Here is a 19,174-nt window from a genome sequence, read left to right as displayed (position 1 = left end):
TTTTTTTTCGAGAAAATCCCATAAATAACAACATTTACATCTATTCATCACATGTAGCAATAATTTTTTAAAATCGTGTTGTGTCATCGATATAAGTTTTTAAATTTTGTGATGTATCAATAATTACAATCATTTAATATGTTTTAAAATTCTCTTGAATCTTCTCTCCCGTCTAACCAAAAAAACTAAAAATCTTTACTTTAATGCAATAGCTGGAAAAAATATGATTTTTTCTTCAAAATGAGCAAAAGCTTTAGACTCTTAGCTAAGACTAGTTACTGAAAAAAGAATCATCAAAATATTTTTCAAATTGATTAATTAGCCAAAAATAATTATTATTCTTCAAAATACTTTTTCAAAAATTATTTTTCAAAATCAGCATGAGTTAAATATATGTAATAATGAAAAGTTGATATTGATCGAAAAAACTCAAACATCATTAAAAATAAGCATGAGTGAAAAATGAGTACATGCGTTTAAAAATAAATACAGATCAACAATAAATATAGATCAACAGTTGTTGAAAGTTTTCTTCAATGAACTCGCGAACCCATTGACGGCACAATACACACCTGTCCTAGTCCATCAACAAATTTGTTTCAACCTTTTTGTAATCCAAAAAATCCATAGAAGTAGAGAAACAGGTACTGTTCCATATTTTCTTTTGACAAACAGAAGTAACTGTGATCTCCAGATCACTGCAAAAATCTGAACATTATCTAAAACACCGGATTTTAGTTATACTTTTACTAGGAACTAGTTTCATTTCATCATTCTAAAACTTAAAACAGTTTCTCATTTAAACTGCTGATATCCATTTCAACAGACACTGTCTGCATCACCGAGGAAGCCTCTCTTCTCTAGCCTCGAGGGCATCCACCTCTTCCTTTGACAGGTGATCGACTACTGGTCCATATGCATCCCGTTCACTCATTTTCCTGAGAAGAGTCACATTTGAAATAAAATGAATTCCAAAACTGGATGTGTTGATGAGACACAATTGAATTGAAATATATATGGAAAAAAACCCGTTTTGATTTGACATTCATTTTTTATTGAGTGAGATTATTAAGAAAAAGCAAGAGTTGTACCGTTGGATACTTCCTTCAGGGTCGAATAGCTTCCCCAGGTCCAGTGCAGGCGAACCTACTTTACTGTAAAAAAGATAACTATGAGGAAAGAGATGTACCGAAGATAATATATATGTGATTTGATTAACCAAAGATCAACATAAACAACATAGCTCAATGACACTAACCTGGCTGAGAGGTGTTCCATTCCTTTGCGTCCTTTCTTATTTGTCCTGCTTTCTCTCATGAATGCAACACCTTGCTTCGCAATCTGAAAAGTTAAATGCCAAAAATAGTCAAAAACCTTGAAGTGACTGGCTTTTAACTATGAAAACATAGTTGAAATCCAGGTAGAAACAAAATGAATGATATGTTCTCACCTCATAAAGTTGTTCTCTAATTGCTATGGCAATTGCAGGCTACAAAAAAAGGAGTAAACTATCAAGAAGAAAGCATACCCAGTTTTTTAAAATTAAAAGGATACTGAAAAATGACAGTCTTACATAGTTGAACAGATTTTTTTGGGATGGAACTAGAACACTGGGTATTAAAGAAAGTAATTACCATGATTGTTTTCTAGGAGTAAAAAGTGAGAAAGTAACACTACAATTTAGTGTATTCCAAGAAGCTACACTACAAAATAGTGTCTCTTGATGGGATAATGTTGGGACAAAATCTCATTTGAGTAAGTAAGAATCAGGCACTCACTATCCATTTTCATTGTTCAAATCTTTGACAACATTAGAAACCAATTGTTCAACTATTTGACAACATGATATAATTAAAAACTCTGCCCTCCCTCTCTATAGTTAACCCAATAATGAAAGTTTCTTAAGGGTACTGAAGCAGGCTACCACGAGATAAAAGATCCTTTATCTAATGAGATTCAATATGGAACTCTTATATGTCCAGAGTTTACTCATACGTGAAATATATAGAGATATTCTAACACTTAAATTCAAAGGCCTACAATATCGAGTGGTTTTAATATCCCTAATGCAATTCTCTCAACATTGGCTTCTCACAGTTGTGTCAAGATAATCGATCTTTTCCTAAGACCAATATAACAAAAAAGAGACTCGGGGAACAAAGAATGAAATATAACAACTACAAGACAAGAACATTGTAAAAACATAACAATAGTAATTGTTTCCTATGTGGAACACGATCTCTAGAGTACTCATAGCCCAATATGTTGTCTGTATTTTTTAGGTTAAAGACCTATTATCCTACATTATTCATTTCCTTCCCAATATCTTTTTGATAAGGTAAGATTTGATTGAGAAAGGAACCACGATGGTACACATTACAAAAAAAAAATATCTATCACCAACATTCAGCCACATATCTTATATCTCCCCATCTCTTTCTAAGAATACCATGTATTGCTCCATATTTTACTTAATACTCTTTGTACACCAGAAATACATATTTACAAGACATCTATTCTTAGTCCTGGATTGTGAAATTAGGTCTTAGGCCTAACTCACACCCCAAAAGCTAGCTCAAACAGAGGAGGATTGTCCAAGCCTTATTAGGAGTCCACCCATCTCATTAACCACCATTGTGGAACTTTTATCATTCTTTAACACCCCACCTCACGCCCAATCACCGATGTGGGACTTCTGTCATTCTTTAACACCCCACCTCATGCCCAGTGCTTAGCATCTGGTGCGTGAGAAATTTTGATTTTTTTGGGGCCCCAACATCGGGTGAGGCTGGGCATGCTCTGATACCATGTGAAATTAGGTCTTAGGTCTAACTTACACCCCAAAAGCTAGCTCAAAGGGAGGAGGATTGTTCAAGCCTTATAAGGAGTTCACCTATCTCATTAACTACCGATGTGGGACTTTTGTCATTCTTTAACATGGATATATGTTGTCTTTCCCCTTCAAACCATGCCCTATTTTTTTCCAGTCATATTGTCCCTAAAATAAACAAAGAGGAATTGTTCTCCAAACAGACTGTATACTCTTTATCATTTTTTTGCGTTGCCATGTCATCAATATGCTCTCATTACTGGGAGGCATTAGCCACTTGACACCAAACATAACTATATTCTTATATAAAACCAAGTAACTAAATTCCTCATATTCTCATACTCTACTAATGGCTTAAGAAAGTTGAAATTATTTGACAACATATTTTGTCAAATGAATCCAACATTGAAGAAAACTAGGTCACTTTCTTGATTAAGGAACTATGAATTTTGCTAGAATATCCCTCATGAGTCTATCAAGAAATGAGACCTAATGGCATTATAATTCTAAATTCCGCCTCACCAATCCTCCCCCATTTACAAATTACAGAAAGGTCTTCCTAATTGTAGCAAAATAGGAGGGAGGTTAATTTTATTTGCACAAGTTGCAAATATTAAACCCAAAAATTCAATTTCGCATCAGAGATGTGGAAGTATCATGGAATTTGAATGTTGAATCTTGAGAGCACAGGGCTAAATTTTTGGTACCATAATTGTCTCTGGCTAGTTAATACACACTCTAGTTAACCCCAAAAAACAACCAAATAGAAATGGGAAGAAAAAGTAGTATAGAAAGGCACTCCCTTTAACTTCATCACCCCATAACTTAGAAGTATATCAATATTATAAACATCAAACTTACAACGAATATGCAAGAACAAATGATAATTTTATGGGATGGAAACACAATCACTATTTTTATTCTCAACCAACAGAAAAGAAATAAATAGAGCTTACTCCAACTTCTGGGTCTTCAATTTTCATATCTTCACAAAATGTCCGTGCAAATTCTTCAGGATCACCCTCAAAATTGTTCATGTCCTGAAATTATTTTATTTCTCTTTGTATTAGCAACAAATGAGGCAAAGTAGTTGCTAATTTGGTCACAGTTCTTACCAAAGCAAGATAGATAAAGACTGAAGAATGAGACATCCAACAACTTACCCATAAAATCTGGTCCTTTATAATTGTCTGATTTACTCGGAGATCAAGCTGGATGAGCCCGAAAAAGAAAGGGAAATAGATAAATACAAGTATCTAATTCAAATATTGAACCCTAGGCAGTTGAGACCACCAAAGTCAGTAAGATAGGTCTCTTTCACAGGAATTTTTTTTGGGATGGATAATCTTTCAACGTAATGTCATTAATATCAACAAAAACAAATGTGACAAACCTTGATAGGAACAACTTTCTCGCCAGTGTGCATATCTTTTCCTTCGTATGACCGAAATTCTAACAATTGGGACTACAAAATTGGAAAAGGTTAAACCAATAAGACTTAAGTTATAGGAAACAACAGAATAAGAAGCATGGACCCTAAGCAGTCCTTTTGCAATAGAGGTCGGCAGACATTAGAGTAATACAAAGTTTTTATCCAGCAAAAGAAATAACATACATAAGGAGTATCCTAGTAATACTTACATCCAAAAGCTGCAAAAGGAAAAGAACTCCTATGGAGGTCATAAGAACTCTAAAATGCTAAGAATATCCTCTGCATCTTGAGGATATTCATGTTTACACCAAAAAAAGAAAAGAACTAGGCAATTCAGCTTCAAATTCTGCATAGAGTAGCTCTTGTTTTTAAAAATCTCTGGTTCCTCTGCATCCATATAGACCACCAAATGCAGACATAAAGGATATTTTTAAAGATCAGTAAACATAAAACAACCAGAATATTTGTTGAGGTTTCTCCAAATTATACTATTCTGTAATAGTCAAAGACTTACATTAACATCTTATGAAGCCTTTTGGTCTTTTATCCAGATCTGCCTAGGGAGTTACTCACTCAACATGCACTCCAAGTACTCTATCTTATTCATGTTCAACCTGAACTCTTTAGACTGTCGAGTCTGTCTCCAAACATTCGTCCTTTCATTAACTTAGTCGTGTGTGTCCTCAATCATTACTATATCATCTATAAATAACATACACCTTGACAATTAACCCTAAATAAGCCGATCAGTTCATCTATCACCAAGGCAGATAATAACGGGCTAAGAGTTGATCCCTATGCAAACCATCTCGGATCAAAAGTGTTCCGAGTCTCCTGCCATTGTCCTCACTCGAGTCTTGGCTATATTTTACATGTTCTTAATCATCCAAACCGATTCAATAAACCGATTTTATTTGGGTTTGGTTGGTTTTACATTTTCAAAAATTGATAATATTTGTCTTTATCAAAAAAAATTTTTGATAATATTTGTTTTGGTTGTGTACAAAAAAAACCAAAGAAATAACCGAACCGACAACTTCTCTCTCTCTCTATATATATATATATAATATAATATTTTTTATGAACAATTGTAAATATCTTGAATATATATTAATCGAAATGTATTGATAATTTATTTATGAAAGCAATATGGCAAAGATAGCTTATCCCTACGGGGGAGGACCTCAACTCATTACGCATATGTAAAACCTCGCAAATTCTATGTTAAGGAAACCATTCGTTGAGACTGTATCTAATTGAACTGGGATATCCTCCTTGTACATGTGTGTTAAGGTTCATTCCTATTTGCATGAAGTGTATCAGATGTGGTTTAGGGTCATAAGGGACCTCTAACACCAAATCAAGTTCAAAGCATTCTATCAGCTAAGTTAATTTTGCATGACTTAATATAAGGGTTAATTTCAAACAACCATATCTTTTGGATTATAATGAGTTAGATGACCCATGATCTATCAAATTAAAAGTGTATCAGTCTTCTTTCCAATGTCACCGATCGTTTGTCAATCAGAGTTCAGAGTAAAAAGTTATGATCAATTTAGCAGAGATGCTCCAACTTGGTTAACAAGTCCACTATCAACTCCGCATCATGGAGAGGACGCGAACCTCGTTGTCCACTTGAGTAAATTTTTGTCTTCAAACACCGTGACACAGAGCAAACAAAGACCTAGTCCAAGATTCGTCATTTTTTTTTATTTTTAGGGGGTATTTTTTTCCTAAAAACCTTTGGGGAGTTATCCAAATGTCTCTAAGCGTGTAGGAGATCAGTTTTTATAATTGAACCCTCTCATTCACTCCTAAATTCCTATGCTCAAGAACTTCAAGAGAAACACTAAGGCCAGGTTTAACTTCCAAGAATCTTCATCAAATTACATCGCTAAGATATGTAAAGTTATCTCCATGTGTGGGAACACCTTGTTCTTCCCCATGAACTACATTTATGTGGTTTTAAGCCCCACTTTCTTGAATTGTTCTTGAGTCTTCATGAAAGCTTAAGAACTCTGCGTGAAAGCGTTTCAATTTCATGATAACTCTTAATCCATGAGTTTTCAAGATTTGCTCCATGAAATTATGAATAGTTATGAAAGTAACGGTTTCTATCTTGACAACTAAGTCTAATGATTTCTTAATGACTTTTTAATATTTCCTTAGTGGTTTCTTGATGTTTTCTCGATGAATTCTTGAAAATTATTATTTTATGAACCCTAAGCCACATCGTAGGTATCAAATTAAACCACATGATATGCTACTTGTACATGTGTGTTAAGGTTCATTCCTTTGTACGGGAAGCGTATTAAATGTGGTTTAGGGTCATAAGGGACCTCTTACACCAAGTCAAGTTTAAAGCATTTTTATTGGCTAAGTTTTCATATGAGTTAGTATAAAGGTTAACTTGAAATGACAATATCTCTTAGATTAGAAAGAGTTAGGTGACCTATGAGTCCATGACCTATCATATTAAAATTTTACGAGTCTTCTTTTCAATGCCACCAACCGTTCATCAATCGAAGTAAAAAGTTATGGTTGGTTTACTAGAGACTCTCCAACCTAACTGACAAGTCCGTTATCAGCTCTGCATCACGGAGAGGAAGCGGACTTGTCCTAGTACACCAATATTTGGACTTATATCACCCTCCTAAAGTCTCCTCTTTGTTGCGACCACTTAGGTATAAAGTCTCCTCTTTGTTGCGACCACTTAGGTACAACTATGTCTTTCTTTGGATTTGGCTTTGCAATTAAAATGAGAGATTACAAGGTTGTGAGGAATAAGGATGACCTATGCTCGTGGTGAAGGTGGGTACTTGGTGCCGCTTAAGGTTGAGATATATGCACTTAGTTTAAGAATTTGGAAGGAATTTAATGGTTTTATCCATACATTGGTGTTGTAAAGTACTTCTGGCCACAAGTTGTGGTTTGTAGGTAACTCCACTAGAATGCATACAAAAGAACTAGGGAGAGAAGGGTGATCAACTAAATAATGGTGTTTGGCCTGAATGAGGAAGTCAGCCACCAGTTAGTTACTCACCAATTAGTTACACATTTTTCATACGAATTAGCTCAAACGCGTTGGTAAAGTCAAGCATTACATGAGCACTCAAGTAATGATGTGATAGTAAAGAATAGATTGCATCAAAATGCTACAAGAATTGAGCTTGTAAACTTTCATTCAAGAAACACTAATAGATCAAAGTGAAACGGATAAAAGCCCATATTCCCTCTCATCGTGATGTTATAGAGTTTGTCCAATATTAGAACAAAAAAACAATCGTTTTCCCAAAACCAAATATTTATAATCGAAAAAAGGCCAATATGACATTACTTCCAGTAGCAGCCATTACTTCCAGCATTTGTGAGCCCCAGTTTGTCCTTCGATGGATTAGAAGTAATTAGCAATGTAATTTAGGAGCCAGAACTGGTCATATAGGTTATTTTGAGTGGCTATCAAATACTTAATAGTACTACTAGAGTAAGAAAGAGATCAATTTGAATGCCTTTTCCAAAGAAGGAGAATGAGCATATAATCAAAGTTCTAGTCTAAAAAAAGAATAGGTACAGTAACATAGATACGTTGAGATTGACTAGCAATGTAATTAAAGGAGAGAAGTGATCACATGGGAAATTTTGAGTGTCCATCAAGTATTTCATAGCACTACTAGAGTAAGAAGGAGATTAACTCGAATGCCTTTTCCAAAGAAGGAGAATGAGCATATAATCAAAATTCCAGACTTTAAAAAAAGAATAGGTACAGTCACATAGATACGTTGAGAGTGATAAGCAACGTAATTAAAGGAAAGAAGTAATCACATAGGAAATTTTGAGTGTCTATCAAGTATTCCATATCACTAATAGAGGAAGCAAGGAGATCACTTCAATGCCCTTTTAGTCTTCCCAACGAATGAGGCTACATATATAAATAAAGGCTCCAGGGCTTTGACAACTTAAAAAATCTGGCTTTTTATACAAAAATATTTGGCCTATTGTGAAGCAGGCTTGCTAGGCTCTCATCACTTTCATCAATTTTTTTTATGACTAATCCAACAACATTGATGCATCTCAAATTATAAGCCCTTTGCAAAAAAAATGCATGCATCATGATCTCAATATCAGAGATTTCCCTTATTCTGTTTCTAAATTGGATCAAAATTAGCTTCTTCTACAACAACCTATAAACATCTCAAAGGGAGGAATAAGATTTCCTGCCTTTAAAAAGAAATCCAAAGAATTGAAAAAAAATTAATAAATCCTCCATATGACTTTGAAGTTACAGAAATGAGCAGTTTGAGTTTTTATCCATACTTATATACTCTCTGCCCTTGCGCACATTTGGTAAATTATCAAATGGCACCAGTTTGACAACAATGCTAGATCTCTGTATGTTGGTTCCCATTAAAATGACACTGCTTTCCCCAGCAACGCAACATGTTTCCCTTCATGGACGTCATCACGATAAGTCTGATTCTTTCATGTCTAGCAATAGAGGCTCTATGACTTTTCACAACTTTCAAGGTTCACGATATTATGTATACAATGTGATGGATTTAGATTTCGGATAAAAATTATCAACTACAAATTATGATCTTTTTGTATGACAATGTTGTCCAGGCAAGCTCTATCACACATTACTATTCTGCCGGTACCTATACCTCACACCAACACAACTATCGGTATCTCTATCAGCAAAAACTTAGGCAAATAGAAAGAATCACCTAAGGTTTTTACAAGAAATTGCTCGTTGAAACAGAAGAATGAAGAATTGAAGATTGTCAAAATTTGTGCACATGGGGAGAGGAAGGAGAACAAAGAGCATTCCGAACAGACACTATTAATGATCTCAAAAAAAGAAGAAGACAAAAGCTCCGGCCAAAGGCCACAAGACTTGTATGAAGGCTGGTTGATTTGAACCAGCAAGGAAACCTTCAAAAGAAAATTATAGATCTAACCAACACCAAGACCTACATGTTCCAAAAACTTCTTATAAATTACCTGGATGGATTGAGCAATCTGAAAGGCAAAAGCAGTAGGAAGTTTCAAATCCTTTACAGTTCTCCTCGCAAACGCAAACACCTCTGAGTCAGGATCTATAATTAAGAAGTTCAAAGAGGCGCAACTGCTTGGTCAGTTCAAGGTGATATCAAGTAAAGTATAAATTTTCCTTCTCTAAAACTGATCAACAGAACCATTCAATATATCTATGGCTTTGTATGCCAAGCATCACATCAGAAAAAGCACTTTAGTAAAAAAGTTATCAAATATCAGAGTTTGCAGAGGTTTCAAGCTATCTTTTGTCAAACATAAGCCCTATAATATTAATCTTTGTTTTTCAAGATAGCACTCAACAAAGGTCATCATATATAAAGCCATTTTCAAGAATCAAGCACCCTAAATCCAAGTTTTAACACACCAGAGCATCCCTTAGGTTGCTAGCTTTTCCTGTGAAGGCTTCAGAGCGTTGTAAAGTCACCTGAAATAGTTACTAGTGTCTAAAAACAAATAAAAAAGCCATGGACTCGAATTCCATTGTTCTCCAACTATTTTCCAGATATTGCCTTCGATATCATAGTACCTCCCAAATGAAAAAGTCACTAGTTTTGAATCCCTTACCTGGAACTAGCATGTTTACCCAACTTGTTCACAAAATTTGCTCATTGATTATTCCTTATCATTGTTATCAGAAACCGAAATTTTCATTTGGACAATACAAATGAGTTGTGTTTGCATTTAACATTTAGAATAAAAAATTTGAACGTTGATTGAGAACTAACTAAAAGCATCAACTGCTTAGTAGGATACAATGCAGGAGCATAAAATCATTTGATGTATTACATAAATGTAAAAAAATAAATAGATAAAATCTTACCACTTGCGTTCCAAGTAAAAGCATCTTTAAATTTTTTACCATCAATTTCGATGTCAAGACGGATAGGTACAAGATTCTCGGCTGTTGGACTGTAATATAGATATAACTTTTGTTAAACATTATGAACAAATCATTTCTTACCATCACATATATGTATGCATATTAAAATTTAAAGGAAGAGAAAAATGAACAAGACGTTTACAGTCTGAACTTCACTGGGTTCTTCGGTGAACCCGATGTCGAAGGGGGTTTCATCATTGCTTCTTTCAATCTAGAAACAAAAAGATAATCTGCAATAAAGGAGTCTGGCTAAGCTTTTCTTCTACACAACAATTGCAACTTATAAACTTAGATAATGTAATTACAACATTGAGATTCAGAATTAATATAGCAAATAGTAATGAATCTTAACTTGTTGTAAGCAAATTCACAGTTATTATTTTGACACTTCACATTGCGAAAAGGATTTAGGGCTTTAGGTCAATTGAATACAAGCATCAGATATAGAATACGATGTCGGAGGGAGAAAATCGCCGAGGATGTCGCCGGAGAAAAACATAACGAAACTACCATTTGAAATTGGTTTTCCCGCTCAGAAATTTGGATGTACTATTAAAATCAAATATATAGCTAGCGTTTGGCCATACATTTTTAAATATTCTTGGCAAATATTACTTAAGTGAAAATAGGATTTGGGAAATATATTTCACCTTTTTAGAAAAATATGATTTATACCCATAAGTTTTAAAATCTATTAAAACTAACTATAAGTTTGTTTACAAGTCAATTGGATGTTCGTTACAACAATAACAAATAGTGTCCATGACACTAGAGCAATGTGGTAATTTGGAGTGAGTGCGACAAGCGTCATTCTATACATCGTGAAGTAGACGAAGCACATGTCTTTGTTACCTTGAGCTAATTTTTCATCATTTTCATCAACAATCATATCATTATTTAATATTCACTAAATATTTCATCACTATTTTAGTGTTCACGTAAAAAATTATGTAATACAACGCAAACAAGTACTACAGAGGGTGTTTTTATAAAAGATAAAATTTTAGGGTAAAATTTTAATTTTCAAAAGATCCCAAATAATGAGATTTGGCCTAAATAGTAGAAAAAACTAGTATTTGGGAATTTGGGGTATTTGCCAAAAATATTTGTCAAATAATGACAAATTGTATGGATAAACATTATTTGCCAATTCCCCCCCCCCCCCAAATATTATTTGGGAAATTTATGGCCAAACAGGCCCTTATAAATGGCTGTTATTTATATTTCGTAGTATAAAATTATAATTAAAATTAAAAATAATAATATATTTAATGTATCAAAATATACTCTTATTTTATATGCTTAAACATGCCGTCCAAAAAGTCAAAATTAAGAAGTTAGTAAAAAAAGATTGGTGCATGTTTTTTTTAAACGGATAATCAAAAGAAAATGGATAAATAAATTGAAATGAAAAAGACATAATTTAAGTGATTCAGTTATCTACATAAAAAATAAGTTTCTTGCAAATTCAATTAGTTTGTTTATAACGAAAAATTAAAAAAAAATAAGAAGAACAAAATAGACAAAGAATTTGGAGTCTTTAAAATAGTGGGTTGAAGAAAAAGAAGAAGGACGTGTACATGGGTGTGGGGTTATTTTCTTTTATAAAATAAATAAAGAAAAAGATGTTTAATCAAATAAGTTTTTAGTTATTTAATTAACACATACCAAGTGTCAAAAAAATAAACACTAATTTATTTTTAACAATTTTTTAAAAAAAGTTCACTCACGTGCTCAATAGCAGTGAGTTACACTGATTTCGTCACATCAGTGTTTTGTGTTTATAGATATATGTTTTGAACAATTGAGGTGTTCAATAGGAACAATTCCTAGTTGAAGTGTACAAGTGAATTGTGTAGACAACTTTAAGGAGTAGTACATGAATTAAGTCAATTCATTTTATAGAAAGAGAATATGAAATAACTAATACATAATAATTCTATACATCATTAATATCTATATAAAATAATACATAAATTTACTCTTAATTTTTATGTAATGACCCAAAAGGTCATTTTTAGATTTTTCATAAAATTATCATTATACTACCCCTGATATTCATCCCGAGTCATTTCTGAATGAATTTTGAAATCGGTTTTGAGTTTTGAGCGAAAAGTTGTGAATTACGAAAATTTTAGAGTTTTGAAAGACTAAGTTGTTAAAAGGTGATTTTTGGTGTCTTTTGGAGTACTGAGTCTTGAAATGGATTTTTGTCGATTCTATTAATTCTAAAATGTGTAAATGTGTTTCAAGAGAATTATCGATTTCAAATTTGGAGTCTTTTCGTTGATCTGAGGTCCTAAGTTAGAAATTTGTGAAATTTTATCCTTTGATTTGACTTTTATCAATATTCGGGGTTTGGATGTTCAGATTGGATTTTCAATAGTTTTGTTGAATTCAAGGGATGATATTTTAGGTGTAGGAGACGTATTATATGAATTTTTAGAGGTCCTGAGCTTGATTTGGCTTTGAGTGTTACTAATGAAGGGTGTGATGAGGTTTCGAAAGAAGGGCATGCTTAACCTAGATTCGATGACCCTTTTGAGATTTTGAGTCAGTGGAAAGGTGGCTAATAAGTTTTTCTTGCCACCTAGCTTGTCATTTGTGCATCATATATTGCATATTTTCATGCTTCAAAGTATGTGCCAGATAATTCTCATGTGCTTTCGCTTGATTCGGTTGTGTTGGATCCAAACTTGTCATTTGAGGAGAAGTCTATAACCATCTTTGATAGGCAAGTTCGAAAGCTTAGGAAGAAGGAGATTGCTTTAGTGAAGTTGCAATGGAAGCACCATTCAATTGGTGAGGCAACTTGGGAGAAAATTCCGACATTCATGGCAAATATCCTCATCTTTTTTAGGCTTTAGGTACTATTTTTTAATTTATGCTCGAGGACCAACATGATTTTTAGAGATGGATAATGAAATGACCATTTCAAGGTTATTTTTGAAATTTGTCATAAAACTATTATTTTATCTCTCTCGATATTGACCTCGGTTCATTTTTTAACAGATTGTGAAATTGATTTTGAGTGAAAAGTTGTGAATTATGGAAATTTTAGATTTTTGAAAAGCTACGTTGTTAAGAAATGATTTTGGTGTCTTTTTTGTTTTCGAGTCTATGAATGGAATTCCTTCGATTCCATCAGTTTCGGAATGTGAAAGTTGATTTATGAGTATTGAAGGTTTCATATTTGGAATGGATATGAGGTTCTAAGTTGGAAATTTGTAAAATTTTGCCTTTGGATTGACTTCGGTGAACATCCGGGGTTCGAATGCTCAAATCGAATTACCATTAGTTTCGGTAGATTTAGGTGTGATTTAAGGCATATGAGAGGTTTTGGTTGAATTTTCAAAGGTCCCAAGCTTGTCTTGACCTTTTTAGATGTTATGTTGTTCAATGTGACTTTCACAAGGTTCGTACCAAGGAGACCTCAAATTCGTGTTTGGATAGTTCCATTAAGTTTGGAACATCAAGTTAATCAAGCAATGTAATTGGTTTGTATGATGGGATTCTGAATGAATTCCGAGGACCCTTTCAAAGATTGGAAAATATTTATGTCGGCTAATGATTTCTAATGCCCCCAAACCTTGCAGTCGTGAATGGTCTTCACTTTCGTGAGTGTTGCGTTAGCGAAGATTAAATCGCGTTCACAAAGCATCACTTCCGCTAAGGCCTTCTCGATTTCGCGACCTTCACGTAAGCAAAAGCCCGCAAAAGCGAGACGAGATATTTTTTCAGGTTTCTCTTGCGAACTAAAGGTCACGAACGCAATGTTCGGGAAAGTGAACCAGAGTTCACTTTCGCAAGACCTCAGAGCATTCTTGGTCTGAAATTTTGGGGCTTTTCTCTATTTCTCATGTTTGAGCTTTGAGGACTCAATTGAGGTGATTTCCAATGGGTTTTCAAGATAAATCTTTTTGGTAATGAATTTTAATTCCCGTTTACTGTTATTCCTTAATTATGGCAAAATTTAATTACTTATATCACTAATATCACTATTTTGAACTGAAAACCTTTGAGGTTTTTAAGGAATCACTTATATTTCTTTGATTATGTGTAATAAATATTCCAAAAAGCCGAAGCAAACTTAATTGAGTGGAAAGCAAGAAAGAATTACTTTAAGCTAGGAATTCAATAGAACTCCAAATGTGATGGCAACCACTAAATGTATGGGTGTTTTATATGATATCACACTACAAGAAGTTCTATGTGATGTATCAATATCGAATGTAAGAGATTTGATAAAGGCTAGTAGATCAAATGTACATAGTCTAAACCTGATATTGCCTCAAAAGGTAGCAAAGGAAATAGTTAACAAAAAACAACCACCCGTTGACTCAAAAGATATGGACAATCCTTGGTGGATGCTAGAATCAAATAGTACTTTTTTGTTAAGTCTTTATGAGAGTATGTAAGGCATAAGGAGGAGCCTAATCCAATTTTAGAGAAGTTAGCATTGGCGGATGCTTGAATCAAATAGGTACTTTTTGTTAATTCTACATAGTAGTATGTAAGACATAAGGATGAGTCTAATCCAATTTTGGAGAAGTTAGGGGGTAAAAACATTACCTTTTAAAATTGTTCTCTTCATGTGGAGAGTGTGGAGATCTAAGGTACTAGTGAATGATAAAATTTGGAGATAGGGATATAACTTGTCTTTAAATGTTGGTGTTGTGGCAAGTATGATCAAGAGACAACGTCTCACCTTTTCAGGAACTAATCTACAACTAACAGGATTTGCTCCTACGGTTTTATTTTGCAAGTATAAATGTATATGGAAGACACCTAAGAGAAATAATCTTAACTTGGTGAAATTTTATTTTTTTTAAAAAAATGAAATCTTACTTCAGAGCAATTCTTAATATGCTATAATGAGAAATATAGAAAGGAAAATAATTATAGCCAACATAAAGGAAAATTGAACTCTACTCATACAACAATATTTTAGGTTACTCAAAACTTGCTTAGATTACTAAAGTTTAAAAGACAAAACATGGAGTATCTAACAGAATGGACAAACATATTGAAAGCACTAAAAGAAGACATTCCGCAGATGAAAGAAACAAAAGTACTAGGAGAACTACTACCTGGGAAATTCCTTAAGTGCAATATTAATGGCATATCCCAGGGCAATCCAAGGAGAAAATCATATGTCTTTTGTGTAAGGGGTGATGAGGGAAATGTGATATGTGTGGAAGTTAAAGAGAAGAAGTAGATAAAAACACAGAATCAGAAGTTAAGGCCATACTTGAAGCATGTAAATATATACAAGCATAACAAATTAAATAGGTTATCTACAATCAGATTCATTGTTTCTTGTGAATATTATGACTGGTAATGGAAGACTCCTTGGAATATTATGATTTGAGTGTAGGAGATACAACGTATCAAACAGGAGATAAATTAAGATTACTCACATTCTAAGGGAAGCTAATAAAGTTACGGATTATTTGACTCATAAATGTTTATATAATGGAGCAATACAAATCAATATTTCCAAGAATTGACATTAGAAGGGAAAGGTTGATAAATGGTGACAAGTTACTGAGAACAACAATAAAGTGGTAGATGCAAATTTAGTTTTAGGATTCAACAACAAGGAAATACAGAAAAAAAACATTAATGGCAGCACGAGAAGAAGATCTAGCAAAATCAAGCTCAAAAGGACAAGAATATAAGCAAATGAGGAGTACCTGATTATAAAAAAAACTCGTGGAGATCAACAATCACAATAGATTATAACAAAGGAGAAATATATCTCAGCAATAAAGGGCAAATGAAATAATGAGACACAATATACAAGCAAGAAGAAGAAGAACAAGCAAAATCTAGAGTGCCTTTACCTTAATCGGCTGAAGAACAAGCAACAATGGTAGAGATTGAGAGAAAGCGACAACAAAATTCTAGTGTTAGAACTAGGGTTTTCAGTTCTGATTAGTATTTATAATGCTGTCTTTTGGGTTGGACCTGAATGGATCTATTTTGGGCCTGGTCCAATTGGAACATGTGTATAGGGGATTATTTTTTTCATTCAAATAAAAATTCCTAAAGGCAATATAATTTATTTAAAAAAATGTTTTGAATTGGGATTATGTCCATGTCTTGAGTTTACAAATATGTACATATTGAAATATTTGGAAATACAAAATTGCAGTTATCAAAAATAAAATTGTGATAAATATATGTGTTTATTTTCTCAAGGAAATAAGTTTGTTTGCTAACTTAAGTGAACTAATCTTGTCATTTTAATTATTTAAATAAGATACCAATAATATTTAATTAATTATATATATGCTATCATGCGTAAAATAATAATATAATCCCGCTTAACTTGTGCTAAGTATTATTTCAATGGAAAAAGATTTACATAGTGTTTCATAATGTAGTGTATTCTATTGAATTGTATTGTGTTGTTCAAATGAATACAATGTTTGAATATATTGTATTGTTCTCTATCTTTACATAATGTCATACATTCATAATTTGAAGGACAAATCTACAAGAAAAATAAGGTACCAGGTAGAGCTATTATGAAAAGATAAGATAAAGTACAAAATAGAACTGTTAAATAATTAATAAAGACAAAAATGAGACAAAAATATTAAGGTGATGATGAGATCACACCAAACTGGTTGTTACATGATGAGTTTGAGATTTCGGCCCATTTAAGACTTATTATTTAAAGAGTTAGCATCCTGAATGCCTATTTTATGCTCATAACTGATGTTAATATGTTGATATGCATCAATGAAGTCTTAAGAGTGAGGCATGAACATTATAATGCAAAAAGAAACGAAAAGTTGAAAAAGTTGAAGAAAAGAAAAGTGGAACTCATTAAAGCCACTCAGCAACTCACCGAGTAGGCTTCCAACTTGCCTAAGGTTCCAGCAAAATAGTCCATGGACAACATCAACTTGACGAGCAAACAAACAATTTGATGACACGCCGAATGGGTTGGCGATAGTAATCAAGCTCGCCAAAAGTTTTAGAATAATTTGATGGAGGAGTCAAGCCAAGAGATTAGAAGAAGAGAACCTCGGTGGATCGCCGAGTTGACTCTGTGCAGAAATTTTAGGAATCTATGAATAAAGTTTTTCAAAGAAGAAAAAGATTTCCCACACTTTTACTTTGGATTTTTGGGAGTTTTCAAATTCTAGAACATTGTCTTTACATTTTTATTAGAGTTTGGATTTTAGATTCAGAGATTGTAATATTTTGGCTTCGATTTCAACATTTAGGGATTGAGGATCATTAGCAAATCCAATGGGAAAGTTTGTTGGTAAAGATTTCTTCCTTGTCATTATGCATAGCTAAAACTCCTTACCTTATGGGTGTGATTATATAGTTGAATGTGTTAATTAGCTAACGGGTGTTGTTAGTTTTTTATTTTAATGTTGTTTTGAAGTGGGTTCAATTAATTGTTCATGATTTTATTGAGGAGTTGTAGTTGCAAATGCAATTCTAGCTAAGTTCTTTATGCTTGCTTGAGAAATAAGTTATGAGTAGAATGATTGATTGATTGTTGTTTTGATTGCGTCTTTAAAATCTATCTTGAGAAAGTTGGTTTAATTGTGTCTTTACAAACCTATCTCGAAAGAGTTTGTTAATTAAGGAGTTGGGTTGTTTGGATATTCTATGCTTGTTAAGGTTCGAGAGAACTTACTTGAAACTCAATAGTTGATTGAGAAATGACTACTGTGTTCAAAACATAGCCTACCCATTGATATTCAATAACTTTAAGCAACTGGTAATCACCCATTACACGAAATTAGCATTCAATTGATCACACTCCTAAGGTTCAATCTATATTTATTTAATTCTCATGCTTAGCAATCTTTGCCTTATTGGTTACCAAATTCTCCCATTTGACATTAATCGTTGGAACATTGAGATTTGTTTTCATGTTGCAAATTTTTTACTTCTATAAACGATTTCACTCCTTGTGGGATCGACCCCATCTCTTAGTTGGGTTTATAATTGTTAGTGACCGCATATACTTAAAATTGGATGAAGTGTAGTTGAGTTTTATCAAAAATGTTGTTGTTGTCGAGGAGTGATGTTCATAATTCTTTTATTAAAGTGTATTCGTGAACTAATTTTTATGTAGTTGAATTATCTTATTAGTGTTCTTCTTGGCTGCTCTAAAATTGAGTGTAATGGGAGTAACACCAGTCAACTTGGGAACAATAATGACATCATGAATTTGCATGATGTCAATAAGGATCAGTTAGGAAGTACAGGTGCTATTCGATTGCCTCCAACTATGGGCAATGCGGTGTTTGATGTGACCAACATAATGTTGTAGTTATTGCAAATGAAAGGTATCTTTGGAGAACTTGATCACTGGACCCGCATGAACACATCTAAAACTTTATGGATGTGTGTGAACTATTTTCCTTCGATAATATCACTCGAGAGTCAATCAGACTCCATTGGTTTCCCTTTTCTCTAATAAGGGAAATAACAAAGTGGTTGACCGAACTACCAAGGGGTTTGATCACTTCAGAGGTGATTTATGAAAGGTTTTTCGCTCCTTTGAAGATGGTTAAGTTGATAATAGTATTTAGAACTTGAAATGGATTGATCGTGAGCCCATCCATGAAACATGGTTAAGGTTCCAAAAGTTGTTGCTTTAATGTTCAACTCATGGGTTGCCAAAAAATACGTTATTGCAATATTGTTATCAGAGTCTGGACACGCTCAATAAAGGTGTTGCAGACCAACTCATTCGGGGTGGAATCATAAGATAATCGTTTGACCTAGCATCGGCCCTCCTTGATGAGATTATGAAAATTAATCTGCATGGTACACAAGAGAAGATGTCTGATTTAAATCTTAGGCTGACGAAGAAACAAATCAAAATGAACCAAGAGCGAGATGAAAGCATGGCTAGAATGATGACAGAGCATGTCATGAGAGATGGTCACAAGATTGTAAATACAGTCAGTATTAATAGTAGTGTAAACCTTGATGA

At 33.4% G+C, this 19,174-nt stretch overlaps 1 protein-coding gene across 2 annotated transcripts; it reads right to left on the bottom strand.

The window, feature by feature from the left end:
* Nucleotides 1–415: 415 nt before the first annotated feature.
* On the bottom strand, nucleotides 416–16,102 carry LOC101256344 (chromatin structure-remodeling complex protein BSH-like). 2 transcript variants are annotated; one of them, XM_004250523.5, is made up of 11 exons: nucleotides 16,044–16,102; nucleotides 10,340–10,427; nucleotides 10,138–10,226; nucleotides 9,264–9,358; nucleotides 4,224–4,295; nucleotides 3,994–4,041; nucleotides 3,787–3,870; nucleotides 1,451–1,489; nucleotides 1,259–1,341; nucleotides 1,092–1,154; nucleotides 416–938 (listed from the first exon to the last, which is right to left on the bottom strand). In XM_004250523.5, exons 2-11 carry the CDS (start codon nucleotides 10,393–10,395, stop codon nucleotides 839–841), a joined length of 729 nt encoding a protein of 242 aa, XP_004250571.1. In that variant the 5' UTR covers nucleotides 10,396–10,427; nucleotides 16,044–16,102; the 3' UTR covers nucleotides 416–838. The 2 variants fall into 2 exon arrangements, with proteins under 2 accessions (XP_004250571.1, XP_010312801.1); XM_010314499.4 differs by lacking the exon at nucleotides 3,994–4,041.
* Nucleotides 16,103–19,174: the final 3,072 nt, after the last annotated feature.

The sequence above is a fragment of the Solanum lycopersicum genome, chromosome 11, assembly GCF_036512215.1.
Source record: "Solanum lycopersicum chromosome 11, SLM_r2.1".
NCBI lineage: Eukaryota > Viridiplantae > Streptophyta > Magnoliopsida > Solanales > Solanaceae > Solanum > Solanum lycopersicum.
Note: the sequence above shows the minus strand (reverse complement) of the source record. Positions and strands in the feature narration are given on the sequence as shown.

Bases quoted from the DNA above. Each gene is read 5' to 3' on its own strand.
- LOC101256344 (XM_004250523.5), bottom strand. From the start codon at position 10,395: ATGATGAAACCCCCTTCGACATCGGGTTCACCGAAGAACCCAGTGAAG. The intron at 9,359-10,137 runs GTAAGATTTTAT...TCTTAATTATAG, and splicing joins TTTTACTTGGAACGCAAGTG to ATCCTGACTCAGAGGTGTTT. The intron at 939-1,091 runs GTACAACTCTTG...GACTCTTCTCAG, and splicing joins CCTGAAGGAAGTATCCAACG to GAAAATGAGTGAACGGGATG.